Source organism: Cygnus olor, chromosome 24, assembly GCF_009769625.2.
Source record: "Cygnus olor isolate bCygOlo1 chromosome 24, bCygOlo1.pri.v2, whole genome shotgun sequence".
Taxonomy (NCBI): domain Eukaryota; kingdom Metazoa; phylum Chordata; class Aves; order Anseriformes; family Anatidae; genus Cygnus; species Cygnus olor.
Genome location: NC_049192.1, coordinates 6,936,272 through 6,960,684, shown reverse-complemented (window position 1 = coordinate 6,960,684; position 24,413 = coordinate 6,936,272). Strand labels below are relative to the sequence as shown.

General features: G+C 50.6%; 3 protein-coding genes and 1 long non-coding RNA gene across 8 annotated transcripts in view; 2 read left to right on the top strand and 2 right to left on the bottom strand.

Moving 5' to 3' along the window:
- FGD2 (FYVE, RhoGEF and PH domain containing 2) overlaps window positions 1–16,748 on the bottom strand; it is a 28,477-nt gene extending 11,729 nt beyond the window's left edge. Inside the window, exon 1 of the mRNA XM_040536228.1 lies at window positions 16,738–16,748. The gene's annotated coding sequence lies outside the window, so the exon portion shown is untranslated. The remainder of the gene's footprint in view (window positions 1–16,737) is intronic.
- Window positions 23–12,685, top strand: MTCH1 (mitochondrial carrier 1). 4 transcript variants are annotated; one of them, XR_005814558.1, is made up of 12 exons: window positions 23–217; window positions 1,303–1,387; window positions 2,659–2,765; window positions 3,211–3,288; window positions 3,603–3,660; window positions 4,102–4,174; window positions 5,006–5,065; window positions 7,742–7,796; window positions 8,289–8,382; window positions 8,746–8,793; window positions 8,989–9,056; window positions 10,607–10,668. XR_005814558.1 is itself a non-coding variant. In XM_040536235.1 (12 exons), exons 1-12 carry the CDS (start codon window positions 32–34, stop codon window positions 11,188–11,190), a joined length of 990 nt encoding a protein of 329 aa, XP_040392169.1. In that variant the 5' UTR covers window positions 23–31; the 3' UTR covers window positions 11,191–12,685. The 4 variants fall into 4 exon arrangements, 3 of the variants coding, with proteins under 3 accessions (XP_040392169.1, XP_040392170.1, XP_040392168.1); XM_040536235.1 differs by lacking the exon at window positions 4,102–4,174 and adding an exon at window positions 11,116–12,685 and having other exon boundaries at window positions 10,607–10,682; XM_040536236.1 differs by lacking the exon at window positions 7,742–7,796 and adding an exon at window positions 11,116–12,685 and having other exon boundaries at window positions 4,123–4,174; window positions 10,607–10,682.
- LOC121059411 lies at window positions 15,542–22,921 on the bottom strand. Of its 2 annotated transcripts, none has more exons than XM_040536238.1 (2): window positions 17,053–22,921; window positions 15,542–16,683 (listed from the first exon to the last, which is right to left on the bottom strand). In XM_040536238.1, exon 2 carries the CDS (start codon window positions 16,484–16,486, stop codon window positions 15,542–15,544), a length of 945 nt encoding a protein of 314 aa, XP_040392172.1. In that variant the 5' UTR covers window positions 16,487–16,683; window positions 17,053–22,921. The 2 variants fall into 2 exon arrangements, with proteins under 2 accessions (XP_040392172.1, XP_040392171.1); XM_040536237.1 differs by having other exon boundaries at window positions 15,542–16,680.
- Window positions 18,423–24,413, top strand: LOC121059412. Its single transcript, XR_005814559.1, has 2 exons — window positions 18,423–18,553; window positions 22,913–24,413. It is a non-coding gene; the product is annotated as an uncharacterized LOC121059412 (long non-coding RNA).

Below are 24,413 nucleotides of genomic sequence, written 5' to 3'. Positions count from 1 at the left end.
CGCCCGGCGCAGGCGCGGTGGCGGCGGGGCCATGGCGGACGCGGCGCCGCTGCCCCCGGAGGCGCAGACGCCCCCTGTCGGCGGCCCCGGGCCGGGGCCGGGGCCGGGGCCGGGCCGGGCCGAGGGCGCCGAGGGCACCGAGGGTCTGTTCGTGGTGCTGGGCGCCGGGCTCGCCGCTGCCAGCCACCCGCTGCTCTACGTCAAGCTGCTTGTCCAGGTCCGTGGCTGGCGGCGGGGCGGTGAGGGGCGAACCCCCGCGTGGAGGGGTCCGAGGGGGGCCTGTGTGGGGGGGGGTGCCGGGCCCCCTGTGTGGCGGGGCAGGGGCTGCCCCGTGCACCCCCGTTTAACGGGGCAGGAGGGACCCCCGACACGGGGGGGTGAGGACACCCCGTGTAAGGAGGGACTGCGCTGTACTGACCCAGCGGAGACCTCTGTGCGACGGGGACCGCGGTGTGAAGGGGAGCGGGGCGCTGGGTAGTACCTGTGTCGTGGCAGGGCGCTCAGCGAGTGCCGCGGGAGGGCAAACCCCGCGTGTACCAGGGTTATAACGGGACCCCTGTATGACAGGGGAGGGGGACCGCTGTTTGACTGAGGGGATAAGGGCATCTTGTGTGTATAGTTAACCTAGATAATGGGGGAAAGCGGCACCTGTATAATGGAGTAATGAGGGGTCCCCATTGCCCAGGGTCCACCTGTATAGCAGAGGATGGCACCCTCTCTAATGGGGATCCCCATGTCAGAGTGGGGGACCTACATATAATTGGGAGGATGAGGGTAGCTATAAAATAGGGAGCCTTATATATTAGGAGGATGGGAATACTTTCAGTGACAGGGACTCTCTATAGGACAAGGAATAGAAAATCATATAGAATGGAGGGACGAAGACCCAAATGTGCAGTGGGGACTTCTTTAAAAGAGAGGAATTGAGACCTCTTTATATGACAGCAGGTGGGGACCCATATAAAATGGCACAGATGAGGATACCCATGCAGTGGGGACTCCTATATAATAAAAGATGAGACGTTCCTTTATAATGGGGGGTTGAGGATCCACAGTATCCTGAGAACCTCTCTGTAATGGGAACTCCTATAAAATGAGAGCGATGAGGACCCCCATTCTCCAGAGACCCTGTTTAATGGGAAGGGGACTGCCCATGTCATGGGACCCCCATCTATCATATGGTAACTGAGTGGGACATGGCCCTTCAGCATCTCAGGAAGATGGAATCAAGGCCATGTGGTCTGTTAGGTTCAGGAATGCCAGAACTGCTTTGGGAACCTGCTTATGGGGTTTCTCCTGCAGGTTGGGCATGAGCCACTACCTCCAACCATTGGAAGAAACGTGCTGGGAAAGAAAGTACTGTACCTGCCTGGCTTCTTCACCTATGGTGAGTGTTCCTCTAGGCCAGCCCACACACGCTGAGTGCAATGCTGGACCCAGCCTCCAGCTGTTCTTCCACCTTCCCAGCTGCACCCTTGGTCTCATTCTGAGGCTGCATTGAGACATTATATGCTACCACCAGTTGCACAGCCATCAGATTTATGTACCTGTTGTTATGAGGCAGGGACAAGGAGGTGGTAGCCCAGAGTGCATCCCCCTCCTTTGGCATGTTGCACTGGCTTGTTTCCATAGCTGAGGGTGCAGTGGGGGTTTGTGTGGTGTGGGTTTGTTGGTGGAGGGTTTTGCATGTATTAGAGATAGTGCATTGTGTTTCTTTTCTACAAAACAGCACTGCAATAACTTGGCGTCCTGCCCAGCTCATTTGTATTGTAGGTGGAGCCCTAAAGAGACAAAAATACCATGAAAGGGGAAGGTAATATATTTCTCTCTGTGGGTGCAGCACGGGAGAGGCAGGTGAATACTGCCTGAAAGTAGGGCCTACTTTCATAGGTGTGCGGAGCTTTGGAGAAGGTGAGCCCTGAGAGTCAAATGGGGCCAATCCCAAAATCAGACAGCAGTACTTGAGGGTGAGGAGCCAAGAGCAGGAGCAGTACAAAAACACTGCAAGCTGGGACACCCAGAGCTAGAAACTCTCCAGTGCTGTGCTTTGGAAGATGATGCATTTTCCAAATAGATTTACAGCACTGGGTGAGGGAGATGGGCACTGCCTTCACTCGGGACAGCAGAAGATGGGGGGCAGGAACAGTCAGTACCTGCAAGCTCACGGTGGGTTGTATTCCCCCCTGTTATACCAGGGACAGATCGGCTCCTTTGGCTTTTTTTTGTCTGGAAACCTGTCTGGGAGAAGGTGGCAGGGCAGGAGCGGAACCTGGCTTTGCAAGGTCTGTATTTACCCTGACTCTGACCCTTCAGGGCAGAGGGAGAAGGTTACAACACACAACACAAGAGATTATCCCACCCTACCTTAGTTCAGTCCAGACTGCCGTGTAGCCCTTTCAGGTAAGCAAAAACAGTCGAAGGATGCACTCATCCTTCCAGTTTAGACAGATGTGACAAAGAATAGTTAAGGTTTCTTTGCAACCTATAAGAAATTTATTTAGAGCTTTTATAATAAAACATTTACGGCAAGACTGCAGAGCAGTTGCTGTGACTTCCAGAGGTCCGGCGTGGTTTCAGCTGAATACTGAAGTGGGGCAGGGTGCTCTCCACAGGTCGGCTGTATCCCAGCTGACAGCAGCCTGGTCTTTTCTTACCCAGCCAGACACATTGTGAAAGTGGATGGGAGAAGAGGCCTCTTCCGCGGTCTTACTCCTCGCCTCATCTCAAGCACTTTATCGACCATCACCAGGGGAAGTGTGAAGAAGGTAAAGGTCGGCTTCTCTCTCCATAAATCATCTTGCTGGGGCAGACAGTGCTACTGGAGAAGAGCAACAGAGCCTGCATGTACTTGCACCCAGCCATGATTGAACATGGAGGATTAAAGTACCCATTCCACTCCACCACCTGATGGCTCTAAATAGTCCTCCAGGACAGAAGGAAAACAGTGCCCGTATCCCCAGAACTTACTTTCTAAAGAATCTTACTTGAATTTGACCAGTCACTTGCCTTTTATTTTTTACAAGCAGTCTCATGGTAGTTTTCCTCTGTTTTACTTTCCATCCTTCCTTCTGCTGTCTTCCTCCTTGCCTGTTTTTCTCCTGTAGTTTAGAGCACAACTGCTCATGGTTTCCTTCCAGTCCTCAGAAATCAAGGGCTTGTGGGTCAGCATCTCCATCAGTTTTGGCCATATGTTTCTTCTCTCCTGCTCAGGCCTTTCCACTGGAGGATATGGAGCATGTTTCTAACAAGGATGATATGAAGACTTCCCTTAGGAAAGTGGTGAAAGAGGTGAGAAATGGATATTGCATGTTAATGAGTGATTAGGGAGATCACACTGGGAATGTGCCCAAAGAGCAAAGGAAGCTTAAACTGTGGCTTGTGGGTGAAATTACTTGGGGGGAAACTCTGGGTAAAAAGACTGAAGTATTTAGTAGCCATTATGTCCAGATGTGGAATATTTCATAGAAATAGAGGTTTACTGTGAAAAACAGATTTAAAAACAGGTCTGGGACCTGAAGTGGGCTTTCCTACACTAAGGGAAAGGGCCTGATCTGTGCAGGTGGAGCTTTTCACACAGCTGTGGCATTTTCTCCCTTTCCCAGACATCTCACGAGATGATGATGCAGTGTGTGTCTCGGGTCGTGTCACATCCACTGCATGGTGAGTCCTGTCCCTCTGCCTGGCTGTCCTCTCCAGATTGAGGAATCCTTCCCTGGCTGAGGATCACTTCCAAAATCCTGTTTCCTTGATGTGGTTTTCTATTAGAAGTGGCTTTGTTTGAAACCACAGAACAGATGTGGGTCCCAAGTGGTCTCTTGGGAAGGCTGATACTCGGACTGGCCTTCAGGGACTAACCCAAATGAGCAGTGAGGTGGTCTCTTCTCACTCATCTTAGAGTTTGTCATAGAGGTCCCATTGGGGTTGGGGCCAGAAATCCCTCCCTCCACTTAGAAACTAAGGGAAAGCACTGTTTTCTAATGAGCCTTGCAGTGATGAGGACCACTGAGAGGAGCTGATTTGAGAGGAGAAAAGGGGTGGCAGAAGGATCGGGTTGCATTTTCCTTCACCTCCATCACAACTCAAACTTGATTTGTTTGTCAGCTTATGTTTCTGTTCTCCTAGTGATCTCTATGCGCTGCATGGTCCAGTTCATAGGCCGGGAAGTCAAATACAGGTGAATGGCTGCAGCACTGAATGAAGAGTGTGGGCACACAGAAGCACGAGTCCTGGAGTCAGGCATGCCTGATGTTCCCACACAGTGGGGGATATGGTGACCCAGGAGGTTTGGGAGACTGAAAAGTAAATCTGAGCTGTGGATAGAGGTTGGATGAGCATGGGGTGAAGGGATGTGGGAAGGCTGGACTTTGTCCCTTCACATGCCTCTCAGTTCAGCCTTGTGCCAGTGGGTGTTTTGGTGGCTGCAGTGCACCTTGCTGATTACTCAGTGAGCTTTCTGCCTTTTTGCTTTATATGTTAATAGAAGGGGAAGCCATCAAAAAAACAGAATAGGGTGGAATACATAATACAAAGCATTGCTGCAGCCCTCCTGTAGTCCGCATGATTTTTCCAAGCCTTTTTCAGTAGTACCTGCCCCTCTGCAGGGCAGAACCATACATGCAGCCACCTGAAAGTGTACTGGGCACAACTGCAGCTAACACGTGTCACCAGCTGTCACCAGTTCCCAGGGGCACAGCAGAAGAATCAGCCTAATCAAAGCACTTTACATGCCATGGTTGTGGCACACTTACCCACTCACACAAAGCCAATCAGAGCTCTTCTAGCTTCAGCATTTAAACATAGATGTCGGCAAGTTGAGTACCGGAGTTATTGCAGATTGGCAGAGCACAGACACTACCCTTCTTCATGAGTTGAGGATCAGAATGATGCTGCCTGCTACATTGATGGCAGGGTGACTTGTGGGGGGGACTCTGCTATGGCCACATGAAGCTGTGCAGGACAGAGACGGAGCAACCTCTGCAAGCTTGTTCTTTTCCTTTCTTGGCAGCGGTGTGTTCAGTGCCATCGTCAGGATATTTAAGGAAGAAGGGATTCTGGGATTCTTCGTGTACGTGAGTTGTTTAAATACCGTCTCCTGTAGTCAGAAGATGCCAATGGCTCTCCTGGCTATGATTCCAACTTCACTGAAAGGAGTTGTGCTGAGCTCCCTCCTCCCTGAAACCTTGTCTGACTGCAGGACTCTCACATCACTCCCATGAGCACAGATTAAATCTGTGGCTTTGACAGAGCTCCAGTTGGACCATTAAGTTTGCCTCAGACCTTATCTTCAATCAAATTTTCAGAGCCCAGGGAAAACTGTATTTTTTCTTACCTTTCTTTTTCCCTTGTACTTCTATGTGTTTCAGTGAAGGAGCGTTTAAAGCATTTGTTTGTGCAGCAGGCACCAAGATCAAGTGCAACAATGAGGCCCTTTGTTGAAATAAAAACCAGGCCCTGGATAAGAAGTACATTCCTCAGCAGAGCACCATGGGTGCTTGTAATGAGTTGGTGCTTTGCTCTGGCAACAGGTTTGTCTGTACAGCAGGAGCAGGACACTGGTGCAGCAGCATTACTGCCTGGACCAGCTTGCCTGAAGGAGCTCAGACTGCACTTAAAAAGCGTGGTGAATTGACAGCATCACTAAAGAGAAAGTCTAGCAGACACCTTTTTTTAAACCCTTTATTAACACTTCTTGACTTTTTCTCACATCTATATAAAACAGAACTACCTGCTGCCTTTGTTCCCAGTGGAGAGGTAACTTGCTTTATTATGTCAATAATAGTAAAGGCAGCTCCAAAATTTCAGGAGGGGCTTTCAAGCCTGAAATATTTGGCTTTGGAATCACAAAATCTGGGCTTCCAGATTAAATATAAATGCATCAGGAAAGGATGAGCAGTCACAGGGGGTCTCACTCTGTTCTTCCCCAAGGGGAAAGGGCCAGAGGTCTGTAGAGACCTTGTCAATCAAGTGTCACCATATCTTTTGTGGTCTACAGCTATTCTTCAGGATCTGCAGCCCCAGATCTCCATTAAATACAGCTTCCTCCAGGATGTTCCATGTGCTCTTGCTGAGCTCCTCTTTCCTCCAACTCCCTACAAAACAGTCTGTGAAAAGAGCCAGCTGTGTTCTCTTCCTCCATATAAAATAAACACTTGGTAGCCTAATTAAACTTAACAGTTAACAAGAAAGGCTTTAACATAACCCAGAATGTCTCAGGAGGGCTCTGAATTTATACATGCTCTACAACTCAGCTAGGTAATCACACTACAGTAAGAGGAACACAAACTACATTTGTAAGACCAAACTGTTGCTGTTCTGCTCTCAGCACTTCTAATGAAATCCAAACACATCCATTCCCTTAAAATCATTGAGGAGCACTTATTTCTCATGGTCTGACAACCTCTACACAGCCATAGCACAATATTGGCACATTCTCATTCTGGGTGCATGACCAGCTGGAGAAAAAGACATTTCAATGAGTGGACTTCTTAATTCCCCTGATATCTTAGCAGTCTCCTGCAGCCAGCAGACCAGAATGATGTTCTATGGACTCTGAAATGGGCACTGAAATTGCTGCACATGGTCAATTCAAAGATGGCTTGTCCTACCCCGCCCCACACTGGAGTTTCTCCTGCTGGGTTGCATGAAGCAAGTAGGTCACGTCACTGTACATCATACAGGCTTCCTCATTGGTCTTCTGCTCTGAGCTTTTTAATGACTTGCTGTCTTCTAAGAATTTGTTCCTCATCCAAATGTCCTTGGACATCTCATCAGGTGTGAGAGCTGTTGTGCAAATTAATTTCTTCTTGGTCCCCTTTTGCAGCTCTCAGACCTCTGGTCTCCAGCCATCCTTTAAGCACAAACCCAACATTCATCATTACTTGGATGACTGGGGATAGAGAGGGGTATGATCCTTATTGCAAATGGAACAAGTGGTCTGATTCTGTATCAACAGATGGGTGAGGCTTTACTTACAAGCCTGGCATGGCACAATCCTGGACCACCCCTCTGTTTCTGGAGTTGCTTAAGTCTCTGTTGTATCAGTGGTAGTTCAGGAATCTTCTTAAGACTTTACTTTGAGTTAGATGAGGGATTTTTATTATTTTTTGTTGTTGTTACACAGGCTGAATGCAAAGCAGACAATCCCTGGGACCAGACAGCTTTGATTTCTTTGTCCTGCCTTTTGCTGTCATGTATCAAGTCTGACTTAAATCAGCAGATCTTCTGTTGAACATGTGTGCTGTGCCTGGCCCCAAGACCTTGGCTGCATCTCCAGAGCTGCCTGGGCCTTGGCAATACACAGGTTGTCTCCAAAAACTGTAAAAACCAAGCAGGCGGAGCAGGCTGGTTCAGAGCATGCTGTCCCAATTGCTGTTCTTCTGCTGCAGCAATCAGAGCAGGAAACAAAATTAATCCCCTGCCCCAAAGTCTCTAATAAGCCCCTATTAGACTTATTTTGAGAAGAACTGTCTTAATACATCTGGTGAAACACAGGTTTAAAACACACCTGGATCCTTTTGCAGTGTAACAACTGCAAGGCCAAAGCAGGAGGCCTGAGGTTTGGTGAATATGCTGGCAGAGCAGATGCTGCTGAGGCTCTGACAAACTGTAGAAATGCTCAGAAATGCTTCATTAATGTTTTAGTGCCAGAAGCTGGGGGTGCTCATGCTGCTGGGATCTCAGTACTGGGTTTTGAGAGGGATAAGCCGAAGCAGCAAGTCAACCCCTGTCTCTGTGCTCCCAGGTGGCAGCAGGGACCCAGCCTGGACTTGGAGACTAGGAAGATCAGAGGGGCTAAGGTGCTGCCCCCAGTTAATCCCACTTTGCACTAGAGCAGACTTGGTAGGAAGCCCCTCCCCTCCCCCTCCCCCCATTTTAATTTCTAAAAGGAGAGGGAGGTGGTCATCAGAGATGACCTTCTAATTCTTTATCCAGAAGAGCATCTGCAAAATGAGCTTAACAGGAACCTGCTCCATCTGTGTTTTGCCTGGGTTTCAGAGCAGGAGCTGGGCTGAGAAGGTATTTGGGGTAGAACAAGGGGACTTGGCTGAGTCATACCCCAACAAGAGATCCAAAACTTCCTAGTCATAGCATCCCCTGGCTGGAGCAGCTAGCAGCACAAACAACCGCTTCTGAAGGCCAGGAGAGCTCTTCCCTGAAGTCTCCCCTTCTCCCTAAATAAAGATGCATTATGGGGAGCAGGGTTCCTTCATGCTGGTAGAGGAAAGGAGGGCTCCAAAGGCAGCACTTGGACCCTTCTGCACCTCATTCCCATGTTTTTGCCATTGCAGTGGTGTAGTCCCTCACATCCTGGGGGATGTCATCTTCCTCTGGTGCTGCAATCTCTTGGCTCACTTCATCAACACCTATGCAGTGGACGATAATGTGAGTGGAAGTGCCCAATGGAGGGCTTGGGGGTCCGTACAGAGCACTCAGAGTTGTAAGGAGTTAATGGGGAGGGGAGACTAATTTAATACAAATAGACAGTGGGTTTAGGATAAAGCCCTGTAAAGTGCTATATACGCCATGTCTCATCAGGGCACTGTTCTAGCTGCAGTTTGAGGTTCAGGTTTGATAGCAAATGTCTTCCCTGAGTCTCAACAGGGATGTAGTGTGGTTACCCCATTGCTTTCTGTCTTGTTCCTATGCCCCAGGCTCATCATCTCAGGCTCGCAGAGATGTCTCATAGCGACGGGGACAGCTTGGTGGCATCTGCCTCCTCCACAATGCTTTTGTTTCTCTTTCCAGTTCAGCCAGGCATCGGTGATCCGGAGCTACACTAAATTTGTGATGGGGGTATGTAGGCAACTGCCATGTCATTGCTTTGCTTCCTGCTATCTGTGGGGTGAGAGCTCATGGTCTGAGGACAAAGGCAGGTGCGTTTGAAGTCTGTACTTTGTATCCAGGATAACTTTGCTAACACACAAAAGGTAGAACTACTGTTTTTGGCATGAACATGTAGAGATGCTACCAGTTTTTTTGTGCTTTCAGATTGCTATGAGCATGCTGACATACCCGTTCCTTCTCGTGGGAGACCTCATGGCAGTGAACAACTGTGGGTATGTCTGTCACACTGAGATCTAACTCTATCCCTTCCTTTCAGCCCCTTGTTGTCTGAAGCCTCTGCTAATGATTGTAAAGCTTTCATGCAGAACCATAAACTATATGGTTTCCTGTCTCAGATTACTTAAAATTTTAGATCAGAGGGCACAGACAAGAGCAGGATAAAAGCACAAATGGAGAGGAATAGGGAGAGTTCTGGTGGTGCAGCCTGATCTAAACTAGACCAGAGGCAGAAGGGATCAAAGAGAGGATGCTGACTCCAGGGAGCAGCATGAGGAAAAACAAAACTCTTAATGCAGCAAGGGGAGACAGGCACAGGTGGGGCAGGACCAGACAGTAATACCTCCTTCACCCAGCTTGCTTTCCCAATTCCACTGCTGCTTGTGTCTTCCTATGTATGTGCTTATGGGAATGGGACTGGATCTGACCCACTGGAATAATGCTGTCTTGATATCTGCTCCTTCTTGAAGGTATAGATACAGCCCATAGTCCTGCACTCTTAATGTATCCAGGTAATGCACCTTGTTTGTACACTCCAGGGGTAATTAAATTACAGAATCACGAAATGTTAGGGATTGAAAGGGACCTTGAAAGATCATCTAGTCCAATCCCCCTGATGGAGCAGGAACACCTACATCAGGTCACACAGGAATGCGTCCAGGTGGGTTTTGAATGTCTCCAGAGAAGGAGACTCCACAACCCCCGGGGGCAGTCTGTTCCAGTGTCACCCTCACTATGAAAAAGCTTCATCTCAAATTTAAGCGGAACCTCCTGTGTTCCAGCTTGCACCCATTGCCCCTTGTCCTATCATTAGATGTCACTGAGAAGAGCCTGGCTCTGTCCTCCTGACACTCACCCTTTCCATATTTATAAACATTAATGAGGTCACCCCTCAGTCTCCTCCAAGCTAAAGAGACCCAACTCCCCCAGCCTTTCCTCCTAAGGGAGATGCTCCACTCCCTTAATCATCTTTGTGGCTCTGCACTGGACTCTCTCAAGCAGTTCCCTGTCCTTTTTGAACTGAGTGGCCCAGAACTGGACACAATATCCCAGATGTGGTCTCACCAGGGCAGAGTAGAGAGGGAGGAGAACCTCCCTCTACCTACTAACCACACCCCTTCTGATACACCCCAGGATGCCACTGGCCTTCTTGGCCACAAGGGCACGGTGCTGGCTCATGGTCGTCCCGCTGTCTGCCAAGACCCCCAGGTCCCTTTCCCCTACAGTGCTCTCCAGCAGGGCAGTCCCCAACTTATACTGGTGTCTGAAGTTGTTCTTGCCCAGATGCAGGACTCTACACTTGCCCTCATTATATTTTATTAAATTTCTCCCTGCCCAACTCTCCAGCCTGTCTAGGTCCTGCTGGATGGCAGGGGGACCATAAATGACATGATCTGCTGCAGTATAGGTAACAAGCTGATGATCTGGCCTTCAGCCCAGTGCAGACACTGTGTACTCATTTACACTGATCACTGCTTGTTTTATCTCTGTCTGGATAACGTGACATCTGTACAGACCATCTTGGCTATTTCTCTTTGCCATGCAGGTTGCGTGCTGGCCTCCCTCCCTACGCTCCCGTGTTCACGTCCTGGATCCATTGCTGGAGGTATCTCAGTGCCCAGGTGAGGGAGTGGGGTACACACAAGGCTTTGGACTCCCTCTGCTCTTTCCTGAGGGCTCTGGCACTGCCCAATGAGTACCTGTGCTGCACCCTTTATGTGCTTGGTAACTATCTCCATCCCTCCAGTTATGGCTCTGGTACCAGGCGTGACAGCACTTAGTGTGCCTGTGTTACCTGAGCTTGCAGCGTGCAATCTTTTAGCAAAGGCATTGCACACAGCAAAGCCCCATGGCTCTGCCCCTCTCCATCAGCCATCCTTGCTGGAAGTACCTGACCTCAGTGCTCATGAGGCTGAAGGCCCACTTTCTCCTTCTTAGCAACCAGGGGTGCTAAGGGTTTGCAGCCATGCAGCAGGCACAACTCCGTCCCTGCTAGTCTAGCAGTCAGGCGATGCTGCGGCGTGGCTGCCCTAACCCCAGCGCTCTCCTCCTCAGGGGCAGCTGTTCCGTGGCTCCAGCCTGCTATTCCGCAGAGCGCCTGTGCAAGCAGCCTGCTTCCCCGTCGACTGACTCCAGCTTGCAGGGAGAGGCGATGAACCTGGATTCCTCAAAAGACCCTAAGATTTTTCCATATATATATATATATTTGTTCTTTTTGATCCAAAGGCTGTGGTGCCAGAACAAGACACTCTTCAGCAAGGCCTGCAACAAGTTGACCTGCAGAGATCTGACATCAGGCTCCAGCTTGATCAAAGTCCCATCCTCATGGCTGCCTTGACCAGGGCGCATAGAAGAGTTGTTTGTTTGGTCTGGGCTGTGAGTCTGGAGTCACTGAGGAAGTCTGGGAAACCAGAAAATGCCCAGGTACTAAATGAGCCTGAGATGCTGGGACAAAAGACTGCTTTGTTCTGCCTGAGCTGAGAAGCAGCAAGAGATCAAAGGCTGCCTTGCTGAGAAGGCAACAACAGCACAGCCAGCCTCCTGTCTCATCTCTTCTGGAGAGGGCAATTATTTGTTTGGCAGGTAGCTTATGCTGGGCAAGGTCAACCCTGAAACCCATACTTAAGGTGTTGAGGGTATCTGAAAACTAGGGAGTACCCCTGGAAGGGAAGTAATATCAAAACAGAAGAGAGAAACAGCCCCACTACAAAGAGCAATGCAGTCCTTAAGAGACAGGTATGACTTATCTCAAGGACAGTGGCAGAACTTGAACACGGAGAAGGCACTGGGGGAGGGATGTTCACTGTACATGCTGACTGCTTTGGGTAGGGCACATTTAGGATACATCTTCCAGCTGGCAGGACTCCTGCCAAACCTGAGCATCACCATGTCTCTGGTGGACACAGAGCCATGTGATAGCACTGGGTTGCTGTGTGGCATTGGCCTGGTGCTGCAAATGTAAGGGTTTGCCTTTTTTTCACTGTGGAGTGAAGGAGTAAACCTGAGGCTGGACAAAGGTTTGCAAGGAGTCAGGGGTCATGGACTCCTCACATGCAGGGCTTGCCTTTGCATATCAGAGTTTACCTGTGACAGCAGCGCAAGATTCATTCTCAGCTCCCCTTTCAGAGGTTTTGTTGGGGGGGCGGGGGGGTTGCTTTTTAACCAGTCTGTGCTGCTACCACAGCCAGGTGGATTTCCCCAACTCCAGCTCCCCATGAAGCAGTCTTTTGCACAGTTCAGTGTGTTACTGCACTCCCTGGGAAGAGGTTTTGGGGCCCTGAGCAAGCTCCCATGTGCTGCTGCTGCAGCTGGGGTGTTGCAGCCCACCCTGGTCCCTTCGGGATGTCAACCTGCTGTTGCATGGGCATTTTCCTCTATCAGAGGGGCTTGATCCGTACCTCGAAGCTGAGGCCTGCAGGAGGAAGGGCCAGCACCAGTGCATGTGGGACCTGCAGTCCCCAAACTAGCTCCCTTTGGTGTTGTGGATTCAGTCCTGTCTGTCCTCCCTTCCTCATGTACAGTTTGTGTTACGTTAACAATACTCAATGCATGGCCCTATCTCCTAACACCAGAGATTGTCTCAAAGAGTATTTAACTATACTCTAAAATACAGCTATAAAACATCTCTTCTTGATTGATTCCTTTTTTAGAAGTGTTGATTTCTTTTGTACAGTAGGATCCCTCACTTGGGAAAGGCTTCCAGTTAAGATAAGCAATCCTCTCCCCTCCCCTCCCCCCAAAAGTAGGGGCTGAAACAGCTGTTGCTAACTCAGATTGCCACTGATATTTCTCAGCTCCATGGAAGGTCAGCAATTTTAGGCTGAGCAAACTGCATTGGGTGCACCTGGACCAAGGGTGGAGACAGCAGTAGTCTTCCCAGAATGACAGAATGTTAGGGATTGAAAGGGACCTTGAAAGATCATCTAGTCCAATCCCCCTGATGGAGCAGGAACACCTACATCAGGTCACACAGGAATGCGTCCAGGTGGGTTTTGAATGTCTCCAGAGAAGGAGACTCCACAACCCCCGGGGGCAGTCTGTTCCAGTGTCACCCTCACTATGAAAAAGCTTCATCTCAAATTTAAGCGGAACCTCCTGTGTTCCAGCTTGCACCCATTGCCCCTTGTCCTATCATTAGATGTCACTGAGAAGAGCCTGGCTCTGTCCTCCTGACACTCACCCTTTCCATATTTATAAACATTAATGAGGTCACCCCTCAGTCTCCTCCAAGCTAAAGAGACCCAACTCCCCCAGCCTTTCCTCCTAAGGGAGATGCTCCACTCCCTTAATCATCTTTGTGGCTCTGCACTGTTTAGCTGTCATGGCTACTTGAAACGTGATAAAGCAGGTGTTTGTAGTTAAAATTGTCCCTGAGCATTTCTGGAAGGTACAGAAACCCTTTGCTCCTGGTCTGAGCTCATCAGGTGGGCTCAGCCCCTCTATCCTCCTCTGTGTTGTTTACAGGGGCCTCACCCTCCTGTCTTAATGCGTTAGTTGGTTTCTTGCCTATTGCAACATTGGGCACTGCATCTCCTAGATCACACAACACCTGCTCAGGAACTTTATCCTTTATCCTCAAACTTAAGGCCACCATCTGCTGATGATATACCTCTAAAACCTGTAAAAGCCTCCTACACCTTCTACACAGCCTGGTTGCAGTCACTGCACTGAAAAGTACGATTTCCATTAACCAGTTCACCTAAATCTGCACTAGAGCCAGCCTGCTATTCCTGCTCAGTTCACTGAGCCCCACAACCTTTGCAGGACACACAATTCTTACTTGGTAAGCTTTTGGTCAATTAAATGAAAACCAGGTTTCAAAGGCCCAAGGTAGCACATACGAGGTAATGCAGATCCTCAGGCTTACCTTGGAGCAAGGGCTGTCATTCATACAATGATTAAATGTTTCCTTACTTCCTCTTTCTAACCCTAGTTTTTCCTGTCCTTTGCTTCGTTTGAGGTGTCCCACCACAGGGACAGTGCCTGTACCAGGAGCAGGCAATGAGAAAGCTCTGGCTTGGCACTCGCACCCACCTTTAACTGCTGCCCTGTTGGTGGGTACCCAGCCCTGCAGCCATTGCCACTGCAGCACAGCTCACAGGAACTGGGGCCTTGCTTCTACAGGAGAGGGGCTCAGGGGTGAAACCTGCAGTCAGGAGAATAAATGAACTGGCATGGAAAGAAGCTTGGGTCCAGCACCAGGATGGAGTCAGGCACTTGCCCATGCATGGTCCTGGCACTCCCCTATCTAGCCAGGAAACAAACCTGTATTTAAATATTGACACAGAAAGGGGATGGGTGGAGGTTGCAGCCTCTCTGTGCTTTTGCAGTTTATCAGCCAACAGTGGAAAGCGGAGATTGACGGGACTTTGCCCTCATCTGCTCCCAGGTGTCAAGGGGAGAAGGGAAGCAGGGATCACAGCTAGGAGAGAGAAACTCAGGTGAAAGCTGCTCTAACTCTCCTTGTGGCCTGGATGTGTGGGTCTTGCAGGCTTTGCGAAGCAGTGAGGTGCTAGTTAAGCCAGGGATGGCGCAGCTCAGTTCAGACCAGCTGCAATGATTTTACCTTCCTTCTTCCCTTGCCTCCTCCAGAGCTCTCCTGCTCTCCTAAAGACCCTTCAGTTAAGACAAAGCTCCCACCCCAGTGTTGCTCTTCCCACTGTGGAGCCAGGAAGAGAGCAGCCAAGCACGCCTCTCCTAATGGCTGTACAGTGCCCTTCACCCCTGTGTCAGTCAGTAAAGTGGCTGCCAGCTCCATATAGGCAAATAATTATTTAAAAATAATAATAATAACCCCAGCAGAGCCAGCTGGTGCTTCTCAGTCCTGCCAGGAAAGGCTCACTATGGGGACTCAGACCTAGCCCAGGTGCAAGTGGCATGGTGGCCCCTGACTTGTCCACTGTCTTAGCTCAGCTCTGGTTGGCACGCGGACGGGGAGAAGCAGGGTGGCACTGGCAGGGCCTTCGCCCAAAGCAGGAGGTTACAGAGAACATGGAGCCAGGTCCTGCTCAGGGTGCAGGTGGAGCAGGCAAAGGTTGTAACGGGCAATCCCAGCAGGCAGTGAGGAGAAGAGACCACAAACAGCACAGATGGAGTCCTAGGTAAGAGAGCAGGTAATCTCTGGAGCTGTGGCCTGGCCTGCCAGGCTGGTCATGGTGTCTCCATCCATGGCTGGAAGCTTTGAAGAGGAGGGGAACTGCATGTGGAACCTTGGCTGTCCTGAGCAGGTGCGGAGCTGCCTTCCACACTTCCTCTTGCTTTGTGCAGAGCCTTTTTAGGGAAAATCCATGGACTGGGCCAGCCAAACCACCCCATTCCCTCCTGTATGCAAGGTCTGCAGCTGTGTTTCATCCCCTGTGAGGAGAACCTGGGTCTCAGAGGAAGAGGCCTGGAGCTGGCAGCAGTGGCAAAGGCTTGCCTGGGCAGACAAGACGCCTTTTTCCGCAGCTGCCTGGATCCACGTGCCTTCCTCCCACCCTGCTTACATGGTGCCGTGGCCCCCCCGCCCCAGGGGGAGGAGGGGCACCTGGTGAGCTGAGATTGTTAAAGTCTTTCCTGGTTTTGATTCAGCTCCTCTCCCCCCAGTATGGCCCCACAGTGGGGTGATGGCACCGCCGTCCATGCAGCCGCTTGCACGGGGGCTGTCCCTCCCAGCCACCCACTGGCAGCCCCTTGTAGTCCCTTGATTAAAACATCCTAATTCTCTAATCTTGGTGAATTGAGTTTCTTCCTTAAAAGCCGCCTGCGCTCTCCGATCCAGCAGCGTGGTTCTTGTCACGCTGCCAAAGGAGGCTGGGAGCAGCGTCACATGCCGCAAAGTTTTACAAGCCAAGCGAGCTGTCTCGGAAGAGGAACGCGAGAGAGACGGACATACACAGACGCTCAGCCGTGCATGCCGAGAAACCTCCTCTGGGCTCCCTCTGGGTTTATCTGAATGTTTTGTGTTTTTTTTTTTTTTCTTTTTTTGGAAGAACAAAGACTTTGGGCTCGGTTGGTGTGTTTGTTTTCCAGAGCCGGTGCTGGGGAGGGGGAAAGGAGGCCAGAGGTAGAGGGGGGAGCCAGCAGCTCCAGTGTGAGAAAGTCCCAAATTGCCCTGGCCAAGTTGCAAAGACCTTGCCCTGAAACTTGGAAGAGGAAAGACAGGGGAAAAGGAAAAATACATATATATGATGACGTCACTTCGAGCAGGGGTGCCTTTCCTGCTGCCTGTCAGATGTGCTTGAAAAGAAAAGGGCAATAAAACAACAGCTGCCTCTGTCTCCCTTGTTAAACATGGCAGTAATTGGATGTTAATTTCTCTTTGCTCTTCTCGCTGCTCAATTGTGAGGATTCTGCCTCGCTCTCCCCCTCGCGCTTTCTTTCTTTTCTGTTGCAATGCTCTTGGCAGCTCTGAGGGACTCTGGACTGTGTGCTCCCTCCCGTTCATGGACTGGAATAATTCAGGAGCTGAGAGTATTAAAAAGATGAGGCGCAGGGGCGAATGGTTCAGAAACAGGGCGGGCAAGATGGATTTTGAGAGCTACGCTAATCTCCCCGTTTCCCATGCATTGTCCTGCCGATGTGAAGCTATTCTCTTCCCATTTGATTTCTTCCCCCCCTTCCCCTCATGTTGGGTCCAGGCTGCTGGGCAAAAAAATACATGGTCACAAAAAAAAGCATGATTCAATGACGACAAACCCCCAAACCTCCTCCCAGCTCCCCCCCGTCTCAGCGCACTGCATGGAAACAGGCATTTTAGGGAGCCGGAGCAGGAAGTTGTTGTTCTCAGTGTTGCCCAGGTCATCCTTAAAGGGTATGTGTGCAAGAGCGGGTGTGCATGCGTGTCTTGGCCAGCGGCCCCGTGGGCACCCGGCACGACGCGGAAGAGGCGAGTGGGACGCACGGGTCTGGGGGCGCGCTGGGCCTTGGGGGCAGGATGGGTGGGGGAGTGGAGGGAGGGACGGGAGTGGCGGCAGCAGCAGCAGGGGAAGCAATGTGGGAGTCGAGTCCTACCTGGGATCGGTGCCAACTTCCTGCAAAGGGTTACAGACCCGCAGCTCGGAGAGCCCACCAGAGGCGAGTTGGCTCTTGTCACACGTCCAAGGCAAGATGAAGACAGCGGGAACAGGTACCGCGGAAGCTGAGTGGCCTTGTTTGCCCGCCGACTGGGGTGGCTCAGCCGTTTGTTTTGATTTAAACATGCCGAAGGGAGGCTTTGGCACACCCGGGGGCCTCACCAGCCCTGTGCAAGGCCGATGGGTGCCAAGGGTGGGGTGTACAGGCCGGGGGTGGTTGTGTGGGGGGGCTGGCGCTGCTCACTTGCCTTCTTGCCGTTTGGATTAACATGCAGAAGATGTGCCTGTCACTTTGCTTACTGTCAGCGCCTGCTCAGGGATGGGTGACGGCTTTGTTCGGAGCAGCCGGGGGAGCCGTGCCAAGACGGACTTGGCAGGCGTGCCCAGCCAGGAGGGCGCGGGGACGCAGCCGAGGCAGCCGCAGAGGGCTGGGGCTGCAGGCCCACTGGGGAGCACAGTGGCTGCTCAGCAGTGTGCATCTGCCGCTTGCCCCTCTACCGCCAGGCTGATGCAGGCAAAATGAAAACGTGTTTTGTTTTGTGTTTTTGGCATCTCCCCAGTAGTGCTACCAACCTGTCTGTCCCACCTCCCCACTGCCTTACCCGACCCACTGTGACTCCCTTTTTGTAATCAGCACAACCCATGTGCTCACAGCAGCAAAAAAAGGCACAAAATATCCCCTGCAACCCAAACTACCCACAGTCTGCCCCCCTGAAGGCAACTGCTCCCAGGCTTCCTCTGTAGTGGGTGGGTTGTTATCTATTTTCTTTTTTTTGCTATTTTATTTTTTTCTCCTGCACTGGGTCTCTCTCACGTTGGGTGTTCAAGTCCCTGTTCAAGCACCCATTGCCTCCCATCATGCCAAACCTGGGCAGAAGGGCGCCCAGGGCTTAAGCTGTGTGGATGTGGGTCGGCGGGTAAGGGAGCTGGCGACGGAGAGCATGAGGCAGGAGGATTGGGTTGGCGGGGGGGAGGGGAGCTAGGAATTATATCCACATCCCCAGGCCTTTTGTTTAACCTGCATCGACATGAAGGAAGGTCTTAGCTTTTTTTTCGTCCTTGTGCCCCTTGGGGCATTTTGAAACCAAACAGGGCAACTTTTCAGGGTGGGCAGTGTCGTCAGCAATTTTTCGGAGTGGCAGGCAAGTGGGTGTGTGGCGCCAAGTGCAGGAATTCATGCCAGTTTGCCTTTGTGCCAGCCTGGCCTTTGGTGTCTTGTTCGGATGGAGCCTGGCATCCAGGCACCGCCCATTTCTTGGCATTGAGCTGAGAGGAGAAGGAAAGGGGAGAGAGCAAGCAAGAGAAGAGAAAAAAAAAAAAAAAAAAAGCTGTCTCACTCAAACTGGCCTTTCTCGGAAAAGGATCCTTCCCCGATGATTGTCCGGATAAGCAGAGCTAAATCCAGCAGCCACTCCACAACAAAACCACTCTCTTCCACGGTGCGTCTCTCTTGCTGCCTTGGTACGAAATCGAACCTCACTTTTGATTTGTTTTTGGTTTGGTTTGCTTTGCTTTTGTTTTTTTTTTGGTTGGTGGGTTGGTTGGTTGGTTGGGGTTCTTTTGCCTTTGATTTGAAATAATATTTAATTCCTCCAGCCACTCAGTCGTTTTGTTGTTGCTGTTAACCTGTCTTCTCCCCGAAACCCCTTTCCTTTGAGTCCCCCAGCCCTTGGTGCTAAAACATCTGACTATTAAATCGATCTAGAAAGAGGGATGTATAGCAGACATGCATCCACCTATGGGCAGTGCTTGGAGCAGGACTCGAGGTGTTTTTTCCTGCCACCCTAACCCTACTGCCTGGGACACTGGCATCCCCAAGAGCCACTCAGAGCTGGGTGTGTGTCACGCGAATGCTTTGTGCTTCCAAACCACCGAGGGGGGGAAAAAATATGTTGAATCATGTCGGATTTGCAATTCAACATGGCAGCCGCAGCAAACGTGGTAGGAGCCTGTGCACTGAGCCCCAGCAGGCATGGGTGTTTTGTGCTGGCCACACCAGGCAGGCGATTGGCACAGGAAGAAAGAGCCGGGTGGGTGCCCAGGCTGGGGTGGAGGAGAAGATTTTTTTATTTTTTTCTTGTGGGTGGTGAATTAAACCAGGAGTGATCTGGGAATGAGGGAACCCCTGCAATCTGGTTTTGTCAGTGTTAACCGTTTAGCAGCCAGCTCGTTTTTTTTTTCCGCTGGCACAGTGCGCTGGTCTGGGCACACGGCCAGGGCAAACCCAGGAGTGGGGTGTGAGGCTCCAGTGGCTCCAGTGGGTAAAGATGGATGAAGTAGTGCTCCAGTGTTCTCTGCAGGGAGGCTGTTTGTCATGCAGTGATGGTGGCCTTCAGGCTTTGGAGATGGCTTCAGCTGGGCACCCTTGGGAAGGAGCTGCTTGGCAAAGGCACGGGGTGGTTGGAGAGGGCAATTTGCTTGACCACATGCACCCTCACGGGGCTTCATACCTCTCCTTGGTTGCCCAGAAAGGTTCTGCACTGCTGCAGCAAAGCTCTCCAGGTCTGCCTGAGCTTGGGGGCTTGTGTATAGTGAGTGTGAATCTGCCCTCTTTCTGTCAAACTTAATTTAGGCCTATTTGGGATGCAACAAAAGCAGCTTGTTTGCAGGTCAGAGTTCCCCTGCCTCCTCCACAGCTGCTACACACTACACAGGTGCTTGGGAGCCGTGGAAACCATCCCTCCTCTTTCACCAAATTTTTCCTCCTCCTTCCTTGCTCCTGGTTTCCTCCTTCTCCTCCCTTGTCCAAAAAAAAACAACAACAACAAAAAAAACCCTCTCTTTCAGCAAGTGACACGCAGCTCTACAGCAAAGCCTTTGAACTCAGCTTTGCCTCCATGAGCTGCTGTTTCAGCCATGCTCGAGGGGACATCCCCAAGATTGTCTCAGTTACCACTCACCTCCTAGAGATGCTTCTCCGGGTGTTGGGTGTCTTGTGGGCCTAGCAGCAATCTTTGTGGCCCTGTGCACTGGGGTTTGGACGTTGGGATGCTTGGGTGCAGTTCTGAAACTTCCCATTCACTTGCCATTTGGCACAGCCATAGTGTGGCTCTAAGGCAAAGCATGCAATGGGCCAGAGCAGATGTAGGAAGATGCTGACAGGGATTTTGAAAGCAGTTACTGAAGACCTTCTGGGGTGAGTGCAGCCCCACAATGCCTCTGCAAGTTGCAGACCAGTGTTGGGGCCCTTGCCTGCAGATCTCATTTGTGAGGCCACTTCTTATGTGTCCGTGGCTCTCATGATGCACAGCAGTTGGTTTGGGAGTTGAAACGCCCACATTGCCATTAGCAGAAGCTCAGGGCAGTCAGTCATTCTTGGGACCTGGCCCCAAAATGTTTCAGGATGCCAACTGCAGTGGAGCTCACTTACACAACAGTTTACATCCAGACCTTTAACGCTAATGAGACAGGAACACTTTTTTGCTCATCAGTACAGCTTTCTCCTTGCATATTATTTACATAAATAGGGGCTGGGGTAGAAGCAAACCTTTCTTTCCTTCTCTGCTCTTTGCCCACAATCTCTATTGCTTCAGGTGGAGTTGCTGGCAGAGGGCTGCTACCAAAAAAAAAAAAAAAAAAAGAAAGAAAGAAAATTGCCGAAGCCGATGATGTGACTCCAGTGACTGCAGTGGGCAGCCTTAGAGCAGAGAAAGTCTGAACTCAGGAAGGACACTTCTGATGTGTCCTAAGCAAAACATCTGGCACCTCTGTAAGAGCCATCCAGCCAAGGGACGCAGCTGTTTTGTTCCACATGGCTTGCAGAAAAATAGGGCTGAGGCTTCCAGAACATGGCTCAGCAAAAAGGACAAATTCTTGAAACTGGGAGGTGGATCTTTCTGCCACTATTGCCTTTGAATCTGGAGCTTGCTCACTAGCTCTTCTGGCTTGAGCTCTGTGCCATCTCAGGGGGGAGACCAGGAGCTTTTCTGCAAAGCTCAAGCCTCTCTTGGCTTCTATAAACGCCCCCCCAGCAGCCAGCAGAGCTGCTCTGGATTTGCATTGACATTCCTGAGAGCAGGATCAGGCCTCCAGGTTTGTCAAGTGTGGCTCTGGGAAATTTTCTTTCCTTAAAAGGGCTAGGTTTGGCCAAAGCAGAGTTTGGACTGTGTTTTCCTTTTCTTCTTCTTCTTCTTCCCCTCCTCTTTTTTTTTTTTAAATTATTTTTCTTAACTTGGAGCAAAACTTGCACAGGTGAAAATTGCCCAATCTGCAGTTGCAGACAGTGTTGTGCTCTGTTTGTGCACAGGCCGGCCCTGTGGGGACCAACATCCCCCAGTTTGCACCATCCATGCAACCCGCTTCACCCCTCCAGTGACCACTTCTGATGAAGAAAAAGGGTGTAAAAGGCAGGGAGACTGAATTAGGTCTTTGTGGACTTCATCCTCAGACTTTCCACTAATTGCCAGCTTGTTCCAATGGGTCTGTGGGGCACAAGCCTAATGGGATCCTGGTAGAAACACATCCAAGGGAAAGATGCTTCATGCACCATCGGGGAACATGGACTACCCAGAGGTACTCAATGCTGGTTCACCCCTGTACCACCCCACATCTGGTCCTTTGAAGAATCAATGTCATTTATCTTCCTTGCTGCAGATTTTACTCTCTGTCACCTCTTTCATTCCCTATTTTCCCTCCACTTTTTCTGTAGTTCTGGGTTGTTACTGTGGTGTTGCTTATGGCTTCTGTTTCTCTTTGATGTTACTTGGCTGCTGTGAAAGGTGAGGTCTAGGAGGACAAAAAGAGGCATATGGTTTGTTTTTGTAGGGCTGCTTACAAGTTGTGTTGTCTGGGTCTGCAGTTGGAAAGCTAGTGAGATAGGCAGGGTTTGGCACCATAAGATCGCTCATGAGTTACTGCCAGCTGCAGAACATGTAAAAGAAGAGGCAGTCCAGCAAAGGATATGGTCATAATATGCATGCCGCATAAAGTGAGGTTTGTGGAGACTAAGAGGTAAGTATTACATTATTGTGATGATAACAATGAAAAGTCACCCTGTATGTAACACCCCATGGTTTGGTGAGGTCTGTACCAGGCAGCAGGGTGGCAGCTTCACGAGCATCTCCCCCGGTCATGCCCAACCGTGCTGTTGTGTACTGTGGCTGCTGCCAGCACATCAGAGTCACCGTGCTGCTGGGCAGAGGGACAGAGGAATAGCTCAAGAGAGCTGTCCATACCCTGCAGGGCAACCCCTGCCCATGGGAGACAGGGCAGGAGGTTTCTCCTCACCTGCAAGCACCTGTTGCGCTTCCTCCTTCCTCCTCCTCCTGGCTGAAGGGGTCTGTGCAGCAGCTGTGGCCACATTCAACTTGGTTGACTGCTCAGCCAGCATTTCTAGGTTATAATTTAAACTCGCAGGATGGCCTGTGCTGATGTTTTTGTGCGATGTTTATGGTGACCTGAAGCAGCTCTGCATGGGCAGGGAGGTTCTGGGATCTACACCAAGAATGCATGGAGTGGTTCTCCTTTCCTTCAGTCTTGGCTTGCTCAGTACTGTGCACCAGCTCTGCTGAGAAGAGGTCACAGGAGAACTGCGTAGCATACCTGTGAACAAAGTCAAGATGGCTTGGGAGCTGGCTGATTTGCTTGTACTGAGTTTGACAACACAAGTCTGAGGGCTAAGAGTGGAGTCACCCACAGCATGCAAGGATAGAGGGTCCCCAAAAGCCCCACTCAGAGCAACAGCTTGGGTTGTAACATTTTTCAAGCAGGCTACACTCCTCATGCACACCACCAAAAATGAAGGCAGGTGCTGATAACAACATGATCAACAGCTTGAATATCTGTGCCTCTGCTCCCAGGGTTCCTGTTTGTGGGAGAAGGATTGAGTTGAGGCCCTGAGACCTGACTGACCCACAGGGAGGACACCTGAGACCATCCCTGCAGCCGTGCTGCCTTGGGAGCATGCCAGTGTGGTTGAAGAGAGCTGGGATGGATGCAGAGGGACAAAGATAAAGGGGTCAAGGAGGTTTTTACTCCTTTCTTCAAGGTGGTGCTGCTAAGCTAAGCAGGCTATGAAACCTGACCACTCAAGATGCTTCAATCCCACAGAAATAAGATTGCAGTTAAATTCTCCAACATCATCACCCAGTTCAGTCTGACAAGTCATCAGACAGCCTGCTAGGGGATTACTTCTGATGTTTTAAGTCTACTAAAACACCTTTATTCCCTGGCTTCACTGGATATGTGCCATTCACACACTGGACATCACCTCAGAAGTGGCTGCATCTCAGTGGAGGACATGGTGGCATATAATGTACTGATCCCCAACACAATCTTTGTTGCACAGCTTGCTCTTGTTTGACCTGAATTCTTCCCTGCTCTTCAAAGAGGCAGTGGAGGAAGAGTCCTGCAATGAGCTCCCCAAGCAGAGAAGCGTAAGGCTGGCTATGCCGGAGCTGACAGCCAGGATCGGCCCCTGGCCTGGGCCTGGATCCAGCCACAGGAGCACTGTGGGAGTTCCCATCTGGATGTCAGCTTTGCAGTCTGGGCCTAGGGGATTAGCTGAGATGTGGTTCCCAGAGCAGAGGAAAAGGGCTAATGAACACAGATATGTTAAAGAAGCAGGTAAAAGCTTTCTGTCCTTCAGGGCTGAAGAGGAAATCCTGCAGCTGGTCAATCTGGATACAATTAGAGTCCATTTCTCCCTGTGTAATCAACCCATCTGTCTATCCCTGTGCATCAGCAGTGCACACCCCACTGCAGGCAGATGCCTCCCAGGCACTGTTGTTATCTGCATTTGCCGTGGATGCTCCAGGTAGCCCAAGGACAAGGCTCGCTCTGAGCCATGGATCCAACAACTGCACCTGTTCCCTCTGCCCTCCAGGCTCAGCAGGAGCTCTGGGAGAGCTGTGGACAACAAACCAGCTGCGATCACCGCAAATGGGAGGATCAAGCACAGGAAAAGGCTCTCCAAGAGGATGGTGGGTGGGTGTCTTCTCCAAAGTGCTTTACACTTTCTGGAGTGATCTTTGTAATGTACTGATAACTTCAGTTTTCCAGACACTGCCTACTCCCCTGAGCTCAACCTTATTGTAAGCAGGTAACGGTAGATTACGTTCAGGTGCCACACTGAGCTTGTAAAGTTGTGTTCATCACATGGGATCCTGAGTACTGGTTCAGGTGTCTGTGGTTCTGGTGTCCTCAAACTGTATACTCAAACTGTATGAACTTGCTCTTATATTAGCTCTTGCTTGTGTCGCATTTTGTCATCAGAGTGTCTTGAGGGATCAATCCACTGTACTAAGTGCTGTCCACACAGAAAATAAAGATGGTCCCAACCTGAAGCAGCTTACACAGTCA

Bases quoted from the DNA above. Each gene is read 5' to 3' on its own strand.
- MTCH1 (XM_040536234.1), top strand. From the start codon at position 32: ATGGCGGACGCGGCGCCGCTGCCCCCGGAGGCGCAGACGCCCCCTGTC. The intron at 3,289-3,602 runs GTGAGAAATGGA...TCCCTTTCCCAG, and splicing joins TTAGGAAAGTGGTGAAAGAG to ACATCTCACGAGATGATGAT. The intron at 8,383-8,745 runs GTGAGTGGAAGT...TTCTCTTTCCAG, and splicing joins CCTATGCAGTGGACGATAAT to TTCAGCCAGGCATCGGTGAT.
- LOC121059411 (XM_040536238.1), bottom strand. From the start codon at position 16,486: ATGAACGGGAGGGAGCACACAGTCCAGAGTCCCTCAGAGCTGCCAAGA.